Source organism: Alosa pseudoharengus, unplaced genomic scaffold (genome assembly GCF_046254945.1).
Source record: "Alosa pseudoharengus isolate Yale_2024_CS ecotype anadromous, Long Island Sound unplaced genomic scaffold, YU_APseudo_1.1 YU_APseudo_1.1_scf_9, whole genome shotgun sequence".
Classification (NCBI taxonomy): domain Eukaryota; kingdom Metazoa; phylum Chordata; class Actinopteri; order Clupeiformes; family Clupeidae; genus Alosa; species Alosa pseudoharengus.
In genome coordinates, this window is record NW_027468881.1 from 13927971 (window position 1) to 13945379 (window position 17409).

At 41.4% G+C, this 17409-nt stretch overlaps 1 protein-coding gene across 1 annotated transcript; it reads right to left on the minus strand.

Moving 5' to 3' along the window:
* Nucleotides 1–9367: 9367 nt before the first annotated feature.
* LOC143114876 (uncharacterized) lies at nucleotides 9368–14701 on the minus strand. The gene is made up of 8 exons (XM_076276703.1): nucleotides 14006–14701; nucleotides 12535–12694; nucleotides 12095–12317; nucleotides 11876–12002; nucleotides 11428–11726; nucleotides 11285–11327; nucleotides 9663–9717; nucleotides 9368–9576 (listed from the first exon to the last, which is right to left on the minus strand). The coding sequence occupies exons 1-8, from the start codon at nucleotides 14384–14386 to the stop codon at nucleotides 9389–9391; spliced, it is 1476 nt and encodes a 491-aa protein (XP_076132818.1). The 5' UTR covers nucleotides 14387–14701; the 3' UTR covers nucleotides 9368–9388.
* Nucleotides 14702–17409: the final 2708 nt, after the last annotated feature.

A 17409-nucleotide genomic window follows, 5' to 3' on the forward strand; every position in this document is an offset into this window, starting at 1 on the left:
ATCTTCGTACCACCCAATCTCTCTGCTGCCTGCTGAAACTAAGATCATAGGGAAGATTCTTGCAGACAGGTTGAAGAAATATATATGTAGCATTGTGCACGCAGACCAGACTGGATTTATGCCAGGGAGACAACTACATTTTAATTTACGCCGTCTTTTCAATGTCTAAACACTCCACTGAGGCTGTCATTATTTCCTTAGATGCCCAGCGTGCATTTGACCAGGTTGAGTGGCCTTACAAGCAGGTAGCACTAGAACAATTTGGGTTTGGGTCTACGTTCAGGAAATGGGTAGAGACAATATATGCTCAACCCACAGCCTCAGTCATTACCAACCAAACCGTTTCTCCACCCTTCCAAATTCATAGGGGAACCCGACAGGGCTGCCCCCTGTCACCGTTCCTCTTTGCAATTCTGATAGAGCCGCTAGCGATCAACATAAGACAAAGTGATAGTATAGCCCCTATTTGTCAATGGAACTACTCACCATCTCTCCCTGTATGCAGATGATATGCTTTTGTATATCTCCAAGCCACAGACATCAATTCCATCTCTCTTGTCATTAATAGAATGTTTTGGATCTATCTCTGGATTTACTGTAAATCTGGATAAAAGTGAAATTATGCCCATCACAGATACATATATCAATCAGATTTCAATCAATCAATCAGATTTATTTATATAGCACATTTAAACATGATTTGCATCAACCAAAGTGCTTTACAGAGACCAGTGGGAAGCAAACATATAACATATAACAAATAAGACAGAGGCAAGCCATACAAAAAAAAAAATCATAAAGCAGACGATACAAATACACGAAAGAGACGACAGTACAAGCAGGGCTCCGGTCAAGATGAATCGGGAAACGCTAGAGAGAAAAGGTATGTTTTGAGCTGGGATTTAAAAGAGTCAACTGAAGGGGCGAATCTGATGGAGGTAGGGATGCTGTTCCACAGTTTGGGGGCTGCGACAGCAAAGGCACGGTAGCCCCTGTGCTTGAGATTGGCCTTCAGCTCTGTCAGTAACCCCTGCGTGGCCGATCTAAGGGACCTAACATTAGAGTAGGGGGAGAGGAGGTCTGAGATGTAGGGGGGGGGGCTTTTCCATTAATGGCTTTGAAAGTAAAAAGAAGGACTTTAAAATCAATTCTGTAACAAACCGGAAGCCAGTGGAGGGAGGCTAGGACAGGGGTGATGTGGTCTCGTTTCCTTGTGCCTGTTAACAGTCTAGCGGCTGCGTTTAGGACTAGCTGCAGGCGGGACAGGGATGATTCAGTGATGCCGGTATAGAGGGAGTTGCAGTAGTCTAGTCGTGATGTGATGAGAGCATGAATTACCCTTTCAAGATCTGGGGGGTTGAGAAGGGTCTTAATCTTTGCAATATTTCTGAGTTGAAAAAAGCTTTCACCACTGCATTTATCTGCCTGTCAAACCGGAGCTCTGAGTCAAAAATGACACCCAGATTCATAGCATGGGGCCTAGTGATATATAGGTATACCCTTCAAAAAAGCATACAACAGCTTCACTTATCTTGGTATGATTGTTACAAAAAACCCAAACGACCTGTTAAAGACAAAGTGGCAAAAGCGGATTGACAAACTTAAACGAAATATTGACTTCTGGAAATCCCTCCCCATCTCTTTGGTTGGAAGGGTCAATGCTGTCAAGATGGTTGTGTTGCCTCAATTTCTTTTTCTCTTCCAAGGAGTCCCATTTAACATACCACAATCATACTTTAAGCAACTAGATTCAATAACCACGCCCTTCTTATGGAGCTTTAAAACAGTGCATATAGCAAAAAAGCATCTGTGTAAGCCAAAGATGGAGGGAGGCTTTGGTCTACCTCTTTTCAAACTTTATCATTGGGCCACTCAACTGTCCACCATTGCTTGGTGGAAGAATGGCCCTACAGCCGACTCAGATGATTGTCCAGCCTGGTTAACATTGGAACGGTCCTTATGCAGGAACACATCACTCCCAGCCCTGTTAAATAGTCCCACCAAAGTAAACAAAACAGCTTACTGTGGCAGTACTATCATAGGTAACACTCTGAAAATATGGGGTCATATCAAGCGATACATTAAAGCTCCTTATACTTATTTGGATAGCCCAATATGCAATAAGCATGCCTTTACTCCTGGCATGAGTGACTGTTTTTTGTTGTGGCAACAGAGGGGGATCAGTGACTTAAATTCACTGTACATAAAAGGTTCTCATATTTCTATCAGATTTTGCTAAAGCTTACGCCTAGGATTCCTCTTCACACAGACAGGCATGGGCCAGCGAGTTAAATGAGGAAATAGGTCAGGGGTTTTGGGAACAATGTCTGGCAAATATTAATGATTTTTCAGTGAATGTCCGACATAACTTGATACAGTTTAAGACACTACACGGTCTGTACTATTGTAGGACCAGGGTGCATAAGTTTGACCCATCTACATCCCCACTTTGTAACAGATGTAAAGCTTCAGAGGGAACACTTGCTCATACTTTTTGGTCTTGCACAAAGTTGTCATCTTACTGGTCTGATATTTTCCAATGTTTTTCTGGTGCTTTTAAGAAGAAATTACACCCAGACCCGCTTGTTGCGGTCTTGGGAGGGACAGGGGCTCTACTTTTGGCTAATACTTATCAAGCTCAAGCTGTTTCTTTGGGTATGGTTGTGGCGAAAAAAAATATTCTGCATATGTGGAAAAGTGACTCTGCTCCTAGCTATGAAATGTGGTTAAGGGAAATGGGGAATATTCTAAGCCTTGAAAGGATCAGGTATCACAACATTGATAAGTTGAAATACTATGACAAGATCTGGGACCCTCTGCTATTGTACATAAAGGGCGAAGTCTGACACACTCTTATTGCTGTATACTTTTGTAAACCTTGATCATTGTTTTCTTTTCAGTTTACTATACTCTGTATTGAACTAATTACATCCATGACCGTGATGACTGTTTTGTCAATATGTGCTATGTTCAGTCTATAACAAAAATAAAAAAAACATTTATATAAAAAAAAAAAGCCAGGCTCCAAAGCACATAGTTACTGTTTAGTAAGAAAAAGCTCTGCAGGTAAAATAGCCTGCAGGCATCACTGCAGTTTACTTGGAAGACTCTCCGAGCTCAGTGTGTGTGTGTGTGTGTGTGTGTGCATGTGAAAAATGTATTGCTGTTATATCCAGGAGTACATAAAACCAGTCACTTTTAGACATTTAAAGTTGGCTATTTATAATATGAACCAGGTCTAGCAGAGATCAGCACAGTGTTGGTAAATGCTATGCTTCCACTCAGCTCCTATGACATCGCCACTTGCAGAGTTCTCATTGTTGGCCTGGTGACTTTTCTATCAGACAACTCCAGTTGAAATCAAAAAGTTTTTTTTTTTTTTGTATTGTAGGCTAGCCTGTACAATAACTACATAATCTAATTCTTTGTTTACATCTGAATGCTGATGGGAAATATTATAACTTATCATAGGCTATTTCAAGGTGATTAGATGTGACTGAATCATTAGCTAGATAAATACAGTCTTATACATAGGCTATGGGCTGTGTTGCCTTTAACTCATAAATCTAATTTAGATATATTTTCAGTTGTTTTGACTATAGTATAATGCAATATGGTTTGCGTACAATTTAATATAATTAGCACCTACATAAAAAGTGTTAACTAAATATTTCTGAAATGGAAATGCATGTATGCATGTTTGTATGCATACAAAATACATTTGAAATGGTATAACTTCTATTATCAAGATATGCACATAAAGGTAAAAATATCCAAGATGACACATGGCTATGCTTATATCATGCTACTGCTGAATTAGGGTACTGGCCCTTTTTTTGATGTAGTTCAAGCACTGCACGCGTGCACGCACGCACACACACACACGCGTGCCGTGCAAACACGAACGCACACGCACGCACACACACGCATGCATGCACACACACACACAATTTTTCTGCTGCTCCACTGGAAAAAATGGAAGATCATCTCAATTATAGTAATGGAGAGGAAAATAGACTTTGAGTCCCATGGAGAGTGCTGTGGAAAGGCCTCGTAGTGGCTGTTAGACAAGGGAGGTGGGTGGAGAGCACCACCCGTGTGTGTCTGCACTGCACTCATACACACACGCTGTACGGAAAGACACAAAAGTACAAACACAACGCATACATATAAACACAAACATATACAAATGCACAAACACATACAGATGCACAAACAACACACATACACACGTTATGCACACATACACATACATTCTCACAGACACAAACACACACACACACACACACACATTAGCCAGACAACACACACACACACACCCGCACATGCCCACTGTTTGTTGAAGGTTTATTCAGCCAACGAAACCCATTATCTCTGTTTACACAAACCGCTTTTAAGCGACTGATAAATCCAAGCAAAGAGCACCATCAGTCATAATTTACATCTCCTCATGTCCCCGGCACTGCGGCGTGTAATCCTTTTAAAAACACACCCCAGACAACGCTGCTCAAACAGTTAACTGCCAGCGCGGTCCATCTGATAAGGACATCTGACTACAAAGGGCCGGAGTGTTGACGACTAAGTGGATTGATCCAGATGAAAACCGCACAGGTGTCCTTGACTGGGGTCATGTTTGCAGAGCATTGTTGGCTAATGTGAGGCACTCCTGCTACCATATTGACACACCTGGGGATTGCAGATGACAAGGTGTAAACGTGCTCAAACAACAGCAGTGCTGTACCAGAGACAATCCAGCCGACGTGATAGACGTGGAATATCCAGAACTGATGGGTAATATGCTGGTAGATGTCCATAACAACCATTTCAGTAAAACTACAGAGTGGAACGTAATATATTTAAGAATGTCAATCTTTTTAATTTTAGAATATGAAGCTACTAAGAAAAAATCAATCCTAAAAAGCCTAACCTACAGCTCAAAGCTGTGTGAATTAGTTGAAGCTGAAGTGAATTAATATCTAATGAGGAACTCTGATGGCAAAATGCAGTTCTGGCTGGATTAAGCTTGTTCCCACTCACAAATAGGCTACAGCATACATTGCTATATTATTTATGGAAATAATTAATATAGTTAAGCCATGTTTTTCATTTTTCTACAGGCAATTGGCTGAGGCAGCCATATGAATATAACTATTGCACTGTTGTACATCACCACCAGCCCATATTTAACTAAATTATTTTAATGGTAATACATTTTGTAGTGAATTTGTAATGAAACAAGGGAATAATAACAAGCATACTACAACCATAATTGCATAGAACATGCATGAGGAAAACTAATTTGCACAGAACATATATTCATAATCCCCACATAACAATGCTTCACTAAAAGAGTGTATACATTCACATTAAACATAAACAATGTATTCAACCAGGATATGGAAATATTGGTTTGGTTTCACTGGGTCCAATAAACCATTTTCATTGCTTTGCTGCCTCAAATATATCATAGCTATCGGGGGTGAGGAGTATTCTATGGAGCAGAAAGACACTAACTGTAAAGCACAGCAGGTTTCAAGTGATGCATGAATTTCACATTGAACTCATGGACAGTAAGAACAAATAACAGAGTTGGGCAAGGGAGGGGACACCATCAGCAACATGAGAGTATGCAACCTGCAGTGTCCATGGTCAGTTTACTGAACTGGACAAAATCATGCATAAATAGATCAACCAGTGTGTCAGTGGCAACATAAGAACAATGCTTAGCATTAGGGTGATCAGTCTTGGGGATTTCTTCAGCATCAGTATGTGTTGATATTTGACTGTGTTCCTGTTAAGAACAATTTGATTGTGTTCCTGTTGAGACATGCTATGACACCTGACTCTGTTTTGGTGGCGACACTTCCCTGAAGGTTTAACTGGAGAAGCCAAGACATTGGAATAATAAGAGAATTCAATGCAAATACACAGCATCTTTCTACAATCCATACATCTCAACTTAGCTTTCAAGAGATAATTTAAAGAAATATTCTGTCTTCTGTGAATATTGTGCCATTTTAAATCATAGATAGAAACACACAAATGTGTGTCTTGTGCCTTGTAAAGCGGAACAAACGTAGGTTGAATAATTGTTGAATGTTGGGGTGAATGTTATCTGTTTATTGATGAGGCAATTTGAGTATGAATTGTCTTTTTACACATAAGCTTGCCTTGCTTTGACCACCTAAGCAACCACAACCTGCAGTATAGAGCAATATTTTCATTGACCACTAGAGGATGCTTCTACCCAACTATAGACAGCTTCATTTTCACTGCAATGGGGGAAGACGAGACAGCTTTACAGTTTTGAGTTTAAAACATCCTGAACTATACAGATCATATCATCATGTCAGGCTATCTAAGGAAATTTCCTTTCAAGGGTCTTAAATGCCCTCCCTCCAAAATAACCAGTAAAGTCTGAGCAAGCTATATAGACAGATACAACCTATTTAGTCTAATGGAGTGCATACAGTAGTGCTTTTAGTCTCGCCAAACAGAGACCAACATGTCATTTGGCTTTCCTGTGCAGCTGCTGCAGGCATTAAACGATTAGCCACCGGAGTGGAAGACCAGTGCAGCGGGAGCTGTTTTTCACATTAGACATTACACGCAGTCACCACCAGGGGGTGATAGTGAAAAGTGAGTGCTAACAGCAGACTGGAATATTTCCAGAGATGAATACAGAATTTCTGAGCATTTGAGAGCATGTGATAAATTACATGAATCAATATGTTCACTGAAAGGTGATCATTATAAGGAGCAATATACATAAGAGGTAAAATTGTAAATACAATACTAGCACACAAATGATATGCTTTCTATAAGGGTTCATAGCCTACTGTAAATCACTTTGGACAAAGGCCTAGCCTATCTGCCAAATACCATAAGCATAAACAACTTTCCCAAGAGCTCAAATACTCTACGGGTAACATTCAAATGTTTTTTCCCCCCATGGATTACCTTAAAGGGACCCTATGCCGTTTTGGCCATTTCTTCACTGTTTTCTCGCTTTTTGCTCGCAGTTTTCTCTACAGACCTCCCCCTACAGCTTCAGTAGCCTATAGGCTATATCTTACGGAACTCCTCGCTCGGGTCAGTCTGCTGCTGCCTCTTTCCCTGTTCTTCCGACAACAGCGCACTCACTTTCTGCTTCTTTTCGCTGGCTCTGCCATAATGAATGTCTGAGAAACTCCATTGCTTGTTCTAGCCGGTGTCTGGCGTGTGTGTGTGTATTGCCGTAAAGCAATTTGTTACATCGCGAGACCGAGAGACTTTCTGACTGAGGCCGGCCGCTCTCCTGACCAAATTTGCAAGGCTGTTTTTTCTCCACACAGATGGTAGGAGGAAGCGAGATGGTCACCATTCAACCAGCATTCAACACGGAAAAAGTCATTTAACCATTCCAATGACTCCGAAGCTGTTAAGTTAAGGTAGCCTAAATTAAGATGAAAAACACTGCATAGTTCCCCTTTTAACTCATTGGCAATAATATGTACGCTTACATCTGAAAGAGACTGGTTTAAAGGCCGTCTTTCAACTTGACGACCCCTGTGAATGAACGTGTAGATAAATAGTGTAGAAACTCGATTTGCGAGAAAAAAATAATCATAAATGTGAATTTTTAAAGTTTTTGAAAGAAATTGTGAGCAAAATTACTTCCGCGTCTCAAAACCGTTCTGACCGGACGTGACATAAAGGCAGGTATATCTCAATGCTTCGAAATGGAGTCAGACAGTGAAGAGGTCATAGTAATCAACTCTTATGATGGGCCATTGCCTTATAATTATGAGCCGCCTAGGCGAGAGAGGGGTCAGGCACAGTTAAGGGGAAGGGTCAATGGACAGAGGAGAGAGATAGAGATGTGGTGTGAGGAGAATCGGTGGAGAATTGGGCAGGTGTCTTGGTGAGTGACCACGGGCTATAGCTAATGGTGGCTATAACGTTGTCTCCATGTTTTAACACATTGCACTATCTTTAATAAATCATAGTTAGCAATATTGCTGTCGACTTTGTTGTTTTTCAAGCATCCAAGATTGTCTCCATCTAAGCCAGCAACATGTGTCTTAAAATGATTAATTTAGATCCCCGATTTTAAATGAATGCTGTAGGCTATTTACATCTGTGACGCTAGTCTGGACAGGGATGGAAATGCTGTGCACAACGTAGTTTATCGTGAAATTTTGCTGATTTTTAACCAGTAGCTGCTTTCAGACCTAGTTGTCTGCATGTTCTGCTTCTGCAGATGTCAAGCGTTTGGGCCGTATATGAACAACATAACTGGTGTTAGGATCTCGATCCATACATAACACGTTAGCGTGAATTCCGCACTTAGCCGGCTGTTATACTACTCCCCTCCTAGTATTTCCGACGGACATTATGTAAACGAGCTCGCATGTACTGCGGAGGACGTACCTGAAAGCAGCTAGTGTTCTGGTTAGGACGGGAATATGCTGGTCATGTAAATAGTCATTGTTACAAGGATCTTTTATTGTCACGTGCAGAGATACTGGGTGTAAGGCATGCAGAGAAATTGCATCTAATTGACAGCCTATACTGTGCATAAATGGAGGAGGGGGGTGTCTTTCACAGTGCATATTTAGGAAATAAGTAGTCTACATGTCGTTTCTTACAAGGTCTTACACCAACTACTAGAGCTTCAAGGAGGGAAGGAGACTTTATCTTAGCACATTTTGTTTAACAGGTGCTTGTGTGGTAGATGTGAGGCTATGCCGTCAGCAGTGGAGAGTGTGTGCTGTAGAGAGGTCGACGCCTATTGGTCCCTTGTCCAAAATCTAGATCCCCCAGAAGACATTACCTGCCTCACACTCCATCCAGGGTTTGAAGCATCCTGTCTGAATCCTTTTGTGCTGCAGATAGCTTACATGAACTTCAGACAGGAGCATGGCCCTCTCCAAGCCAGCAGACCAGAGTATGTTTTAAGCAAAAATAATTCCACACTGCAATTTAAAGAACCAGGTTTTCTACACCAAAACAGTAAATCCTGTTAAGCAGGTTTTTAAACTCAGTGGTTTCCATATACTTCCTATAAAAACAACTTTGGTGTTAGTACAGTAGAATATCAGCCAACAGGACATGCAATATTTATCATTGGAATTGTTTACTATGAAAACATGGTATGATCAAAATTAAATTATGCCCCAATCTCTACCACAGGCAGTTCCGATACACAGCGTACAGGCAGGTTGTCCGCTGGGCGTACGGAATACTAGGCAGGGACATCAGGAAAACCATACCTTCATGTGTTGTTGCAGAAATAAGAAGGCAGTTTCCAGAAGAAGGACAAAGATATAAAGGTTTTCAGTGGCCCCGTTTAGAAGAAGATTAATAAATTCATAATGAAACAAACTGTATTGGTAAAATTGATCTTTTATTTCATGTTAAAACGTGAGTGTCGTGCGAGATGGAGGCTGACTGCCTCATCCTTGGCAACCTTCTGGAGGGAAGTGGTGAGGGGGGGCGGGGCAGCAGAGGTCAAGACAGCACTGCTTTCTTGTAGGGCCTGTGGTGACTTGGAGTATTCCTCTACCAGAGAGACCATAAGATTTGTTGCGTATCCTTGAGGAGAGAAACATTTAAAACACATTTAGTAACATGGTTGACTCATTTAAAAAGATATTGAGAAACTAAGTGAAACTACTAACCGTAAGATGGTTTCTCCTTGATGGGGCGGACTACCCAGCCACCTTTCCGAAACCGGGGGTAGCGAACGGCGTAGCGTGCCTCACCCTCACTGGTTCGAGCTACATCTCTGTTGCCATTACAATTGAAATGTAGGGCCGCCAAGAGAAGTCTGTAGGTGATAAGTAGATAGAACATTAGGTCTCCAAAGCTAACCCAATGCAGTGAAATGCAACAGAAATACAATACATGAGATTCATGCTTTCAGTTCAAATGGGTCTAAGACAATGACTCAACTTTGCAATATTTTTTTTTGCAAAAAATATGTAATGCTGTTATCAATCAAGAACATTTTGGTCTGCTATACAAGACTGCATTAGTTTTTAGCCATTTTCATTCTGTCATCATTTACCTGCTGTTAGTGTTGCACCATGCACAAAAGTATCGCAATACCCTGAAATTAAAAAAAATCACAATACCTATATAATATTTTATTAGTATCGATACTTTTAAGTGATAACACTACCTGCTGTACATCCCAAGAAAAGAGAAGCCAGTGTGTTTGGGAGCAAAGTGCAGAATGAGGGAATGGTAGGCCTCCAGGGAGAATGTCTGATGCTGAGGTGACAATTGTCGAATATCCTTTACCAGTGCTTTCCTGGCAGCTACACTCTCCAGTTTAGTGGTTGCTGGTGATCCTGCATAAAACATATTCTGTCATATAGTCTGTCGCATCTCATAACACAATTATTAGTACACATGGGGTAATGTATTGATAAAACCAAATTAAACAATTCCTTAAAAAGTTTAGCCTTTTTTTAAACATAGGCTACTATGTTGTACCTGGTTCCAGCCACTCCTTGTTTCTCGCCTCTCCTTCCAACGGTGGATGTGCGCAGCTGGGAAATGCAGGAGTGCTGTGTTCATGTATGTCTTGTACATGATTGATCGATCATACTCTGCCATTTTGCCTGCATTTCATCTGGATCTCCTGTAGGGGTGGAAGCTGCGGTCCAGTAGAGATGGTTGATAATGGCTGGCCTCCACAGCTTCAGTTCCTCACAGTCCCTCTCTTTTGCAGCAGCATCCAGTGCTTTCTGTACACCTGTTCCAGAGCAGACAAACAGAGCAGAGCAAACTAATTATTAGGAAAGTGAATTTAACTACAAAAAACAAGTCTGTTATATAGAACTACCAACATCACAATACATACTTTTCCCAATATGCCAGATGTCAAAGAAATGGCTTGTTCCTTTCGAACACAGTTTCTCACGTACCCACTTGGCCACCTAAAACATAGAACACACAAATTGATTTTATAGAATTTATTTTGAGTGATACTGTGCATGTCAATACTGCTCAGCTTTAGATCGATCTCTCCTAGCATCTTTACCTGCCGATTTCTGTCTGTTATCAGAGCAGACACTTGCATGTCTTGGTCCATCAGGAACTGCATACTCCGCTTTAGACCCTCTAGCTCACACCAAGAGCTGCTTGGGACTTCTGAGCTCTGTAAAGCCAACTGATTATTACTGAACAGTAACAGTAATATCAGTAACTAAATCAGACACAAGATTTCTGTGTGACATCAACTTACTTGGACAAGTTGAACATCCAAAACTTTGTTAATTCGATCCTCAATCAAGGAGTAGCTACCATATTTGGCACAGTGTCCAGGAGAATCTGATCTAAGAACGGCAAAAACAGTTACATTTAGAGGTTAATGCAAAAACATATTGACCTGTTCTACATCAGCATGAGCAACATGAGCCTGATCGATCATTCTACCTGCAGTCACCAGACAGGATCAATCCACCTCCAGTCTCCTTCAACTCCCTAATCATCCCCCTCTGCTCATTCTTCCAGGCATGCACAATGGTAGGGATAGTGTAATAGCGCTGATGGCGGAAAAAAGTGCCGGGACTTATGCACTGCAGTCCAAACAGCTTCAGCATCCTGATGGTCTGAGTAGCCATGCAACCTGAGAAGTGGATGGCACCACTGAGTAAAAGGTTGCAGGCAGGCATGTTTCGATGCACCTTCTCTTGGTTTTGCCAGTAACGCTCATAACCACAAGTTCCGCAGGCCTGAAAGATGAGAAAATATTCAAGACTCAAGCAGCTTTAAAATGAGAGGCAGTGAAATACCTATATAGTTAAGACACAAATAATTAATATACATACTGTACATTCAGACTATAATTCAGCTCCTCACAGACAGTTGACAAAGACATTACCTGCTTGACTTTTATGAAAGTTCCTTCTGGATGCATTATGTGTCCCTGGGTTTCCCCACAGCATGCAGGGCAAACCGTAAACAAGGACAGCAACTGCCTCTGGCAAACGATGAACTTGTCAACAGCACTGAAAACAAGGAAAGGAAAAACACATTAATTCTGACTGACATTTTTATATACACAATCAGAAACCGTTTCCATTAATAAAAAGATTATTACTTTGGGTCACTGAGAGATTCCATCTCTTCTGGTTCCTCCTCAGAGGACTCGCTTGCCATCTCTTCCCCTGGACTCCATGACATATCACCAGAATGGTTGATGATATCAGAAAATGACCATTCATCATCACTTCGTTCAGGACTGGCCAGTGGAGTTGATCTGCGATTCTCAAACCTTTCGGTTTGAGTCCCCACATCCACCATCTGAGGCTTTACCTGAACAGCTGAGATGAAAGACATTTATCTTAATAATTGTTCACCATTGTACATTCATTGGTAACAACACATGCAATATCTAATGCAACCCAGTACAAAATATATTTTTCTAATATTATGAAGTTCATAATTTTTAATGTTTACTGTCTGAAAAGTGTAAATTGCAAAAATAGTAACCATGGAGTATATGGCATGTATGGTGAATGCTAGATATAAGCTAACTACCTGATGAACGATGTAAAGATCTTATGTTGCACTGTGATCCACGATGGAACACTGCTGGCTCAGGGTCCATCGTAGAGATGTCTCCATCTCCATCATCTTCAGGCTCTGAAGTGGCAGTTGCACCCACCCCTTCTTTGCTGGCAGCACTCTCTGCCAAAATCTGAAAACAGACCAAAATCACAACTTTGAACTTATAAAAAATGTAGTGCTTTCACGAAAATCCCCCATTCATGCATTATTTACAAGACTGCTAATATTTTAAAAGTAGTCCCGAGCTGCATTCCCTCGCATGTGCCCTGTTAATACCAAATTGCAGTTATGTTTGTAAGCTTCGATTAGTAAAAAAAAAAAACAAGGCAACTTCGATGTAACTAAGAAAATCAGAAAATTAATATTGTAAAGCATTACTTGGATGCGTTTTCAAAAAGATAATCTCATTAGCACAAGTGTCAGGAGGCTGCAGCCTCACGGTGCTAACGTAAGAGAAAGCTGACGGCAGCTAGGCGGGCTTTCGTGCCTTCATGGTGCTAACTTCACTAGGCTACAGTCAGCGAAAGTCATGCCACGACAAATCCATCATAACGTCAAGAAAAATACATTTGCAAAAATTACATGCAGGGCTACATTTCAATGCAACCGTTTTTATACAAAACTCCCTGTTGATATAAACATTGCAGTTGCGTTTGTAAGCTCTAAGTCAAAGAAAACCAACGTAACTTCGATCTAACTTCCAGAAAACTAATATTGTAAAGCATTAACGTTAGTTAGATGCGTTTTCAAAAGATAATCTCTTTAGCACAATAAAATAAGTGTCAGGAGGCTCATGTGCAGCCTCACAGGGCTAACGTAACAAGACTAAGCCGATGGCAGCTAGGCGGGCTTTCGTGCCTTCATGGTGCTAACTTCACTAGGCTATAAGTTAATCATTACAGTCAGCAACATTCATGCCCAGACTAATCCATAACCTCAAGAAAAGTAGCAGCTACATTTGCAAAAAAATACATGTTGGGCTACGTTTCAATGCAACATTTTTTTATAAGGTAACGTTATTATACAACTTACAGTAAAAAGCTCCCTGTTGATATCAACATTGCAGTTATATTTGTAACCTTCGATTAGTCAAAGAAAACCAAGGCAACTTCGATGTAACTTCCAGAAAACTAATGTTGTAAAGCATTACTTGGATGCGTTTTTAAAAAGATAATCTCATTAGCACAATAAAATAAGTGTCAGGACTCAGGCATAGCCTCAAGGGCTAACTGTTAACGTTACCTTAACAAGTTAGCCTAGCTGATGGCAGCTAGGCGGGCTTTCGTGCCTTCATGGTGCTAACTTCACTATATATTATCATTACAGTCAGCAACATTCATGCCAAGACTAATCCATTATAACGTCAAGAAAAATCCATTTGCAGAAATTGCATGCAGGGCTACATTTCGATGCAACAATTTTTATAAGGTAAACGACTTACTGTGCAAAGCTCCCGTTTTCGAAGTGCAGATTCTCTGCTAGTGCTAACGTTAACGTTGGACTCTTCACTCCAGCCAGATTTTGCTGGTAGACTTGCATGCACTGATGGCACAGCTCCATTTGCCAGCCTAACCCACTCTCTTCGTCGAAATCCCATGCGAAATTCCATAAGATCTCCTTGGTTGTAGCTGTCGGGAGTGAAGTGTTTTTCACATACCACCGTGTGTCTTGACACCGAGGAGGCAGCGAAATTGCTCCTCTTTGCCTGGACAAAACGTATCCAAGCACGGAAATCTTTGTGTTTCTTGTTTGGAAATCGATGGACCCGATGGCCAGACGAGTTGGAGTTGTTGCATCCAAAACAAACACAAGAATTCACCATTGTGACAACTCAAACCTACTCAACTAACAATAACGACAAGCTCTCTTTTCTCTTACCACCTCTCAGACTACATAAACCCACAATGAGAACTAGGGTAGCAGCGCCAATGTTTGCCTGTCCTTACGTCATATGACGCGTTCCCCGGGAAAAGGGCGGTTTCTGGTAGCCTAGCTTAGAATAGGCACACTTTCTTCATATTTTCTGCCCGTGGGTGTTGTAAAACATATGTATTGTTATGTATGTCTTTTTAAATTGACATTTTCATACAGGATTCTGTATAAATTAAGTTATACAATTAAATTGAAAGTTGCTCTTTAAGTTTAACCACTGACACTATACTGTATATTTACTTCACCTCATCATTACTATTTTATTTATCATGCTCATAACCTAGCTGTCTGCTTTTGCTATTATGTTCCAGTGCTTTATGATGTGAGGTGCATAAAAGAGTGATGACAGGTGATAAAGAACGTAGGTTTATTATAGAATTATAATTTTTGTTTATAGGTACCATATACAGGGAGCGCTGACCCGAGTTGCCTGGCACACCTCAGTGTAGTAGAGCCTCTGCCAGCACAGTCCTGCTGATTACAGCAGAAAAAGACTGACTGCCCACACTTCAACAAAGCTCCCACAGTGTTCTAACAGGAGCAGGACGACAAGGCCAGGAAACACAACAATACATATTATATTTAATAACTAGGAACAAAAGTCACCACAGATGCTGCCTATACATAAGGACATGTAGGGTTCATGTGTCCTTCCAGAAGTATACAGCCCAGCTATGAGCTAGGTCTCAACTTGTTAGCATCTGCTACAGGAAGTGCGCAGAGGAGGCATCACTTGGCCCCAGTGGCAGCTTTGTGCTGCTTGTTATGACGAGCTTTTGTTTCTGGAGCAATTCAAAGAATGTTGAACAGCACCAGGTCATTAGTTAATTGTCAGTGTGCTCTGAGCGACTCTGTATTGATTAGCATTTATGCAATGATAAATCCAGCATTATTAATCTCGTATCTGACAGGCTAGCACAGGATGATTTATAATGTAACAAGCAGGTGTAAGGAACAGTAGATTCATGGTCTACATGGACCAGGCTAATGTGCACCTTGATGAGGTCTGTCATCTATACAGCATCAATTACTGTACCATCCCCATTAGCTTTGAAGCCAAACACATTCAAGTCCACATTTAAGGCTCAAGATCTTATTGACTGAATTAACTTTTAGTGGATGTTTATTGATTGTTTCAGACAGCGTTGGTGATGTCTTGAGATAAGACTAGCTGTTTCTTAGGCACAACACAGAAAAAAACCCATCCCACCCTATACCCTCTGCCTTGCCTGCTTGATCAGATTTACTGCCCCCTCTACTTTCCGGCTACCAAGCCGCCGACAAGCATCCTCTGTCCTGCTGCACTTTGCCTAATCGTCCACCCTGTCTCTGTCAGCACTCTCCGCCCCGGCGACCAGGGGAGTGCCCTGCCATCGACCTCGGTTTGGAAACAATCTCGTCTGCTGCTCCAGCACCTCTGCTGCTGACCACCTTCATCATTCGGAGGCTTTCCCAATACCTTCCACAGCCCTCAGCGGCCTCATCACTCTGGTCTGTGGCCTCGTGTTCAGGTTCAGGGTTTGGAGGAGTATCGTTTCATCTGGTCAAACACACTATTTTCCTGTTGTTGGATAGCAATAATGACAATGAAGTCATTCGATCTCTGTGAAAAGAAAAATGAATGCAACCAACCACTTCTCCTTGGATCAGACAATCCCCTGCCTGCTGATTTAAAGACCAGACATTGAAGTGACAGGCCACACTGGCTGACAGGTGCTTCTGAAAGCCTTGTCGAACGCTCCTCCGTTCGCAGTCTCCCCGTGCTCAAGTCTGGAGTGCTACACGAACCGAAGGAAGGTCACTTTTCCTTCTTTCGTTCTTTTCTTCTTCATCTCCACCTCCCTCGCTTCCTGGCCCCTCACTCAGACACTTCAGCAGAGCTGCACCATAAAGTGAAGCTCTCTATTGAAACCAGACATTTTCCCCTCCCTGGTTACCACTGGCTCTTTCTCTCTCTCTCTCTCACCCACTCCCTCTCTCTCTGCCTCTCAGTGCAGCTCAAGCTGTTGAGATGTGGAGTTCTTCGTCTCCTCTTCCCCTCCTCTCAGCTGTGCAGTGTGCTGTACATCCCCATTTACAAGGCTGAGCCGGTGAGAAGTTTCATGTCTCCAGGATTAAGGACAGCATCTGATTATTACTGTGGTGTCGCAGGCTTTACTTCGGAAGTGTTTTTTCATTTTTTTTACTTTTGTACTGGAGCGTGCTGGCTGACTTCAAACATGACACAAATTCAGTAAGCACTGCAGCAGGTCACACGCATTATTTTGCTACAGCCCGTTTTCAGTGTTTGGCTAATCCTGATTCAAATAATCCGTTTTACATTTTGACTTCAAAAGGACTGGGTGTAATAAAAGGAATACTGCAAGAGTGCATATCAAGTCCAACAATGCATTTAACCTGCTGGAAACACAATATGATTATAGGCTACTTATGAAATACCAAATATTATAGAAGTCTTCAGGGATGCGGCTATTAGGTCTACCACTACTGTGAGCCAAATGCAATGAAAAGTACCAAATGTTATTGATTCAAATTTTATAGTGAAATTATAATATTGAAATTCAGGACATTCATTTGGTCTAAACTAATTTAAGTTTTTAGGCTTTATACAGCCAAATAATATTCCCAAATGAAATACAATACCATAATGCTACCAGACAGAGGATGCTTGGCTGTCAATGATGTCAAATAACTCTCATCTGTAGTGGTAATTTGTTGAAATAAGTGGTTTTGTCTGTCGATTTCCCTTGACAACTGGCATGAAAAGAATGACAAGACAGGATGTGATGTCATGGTAACTCTAATTGAACAACAATGTTCTCACAGGACCCTCGTCTTCATTCCAAACAGCTTGATGAAACAAGCTCTGTAACTCACCACTCTGCTAGGATTCCTCTCCACCGCAGAAGAGTT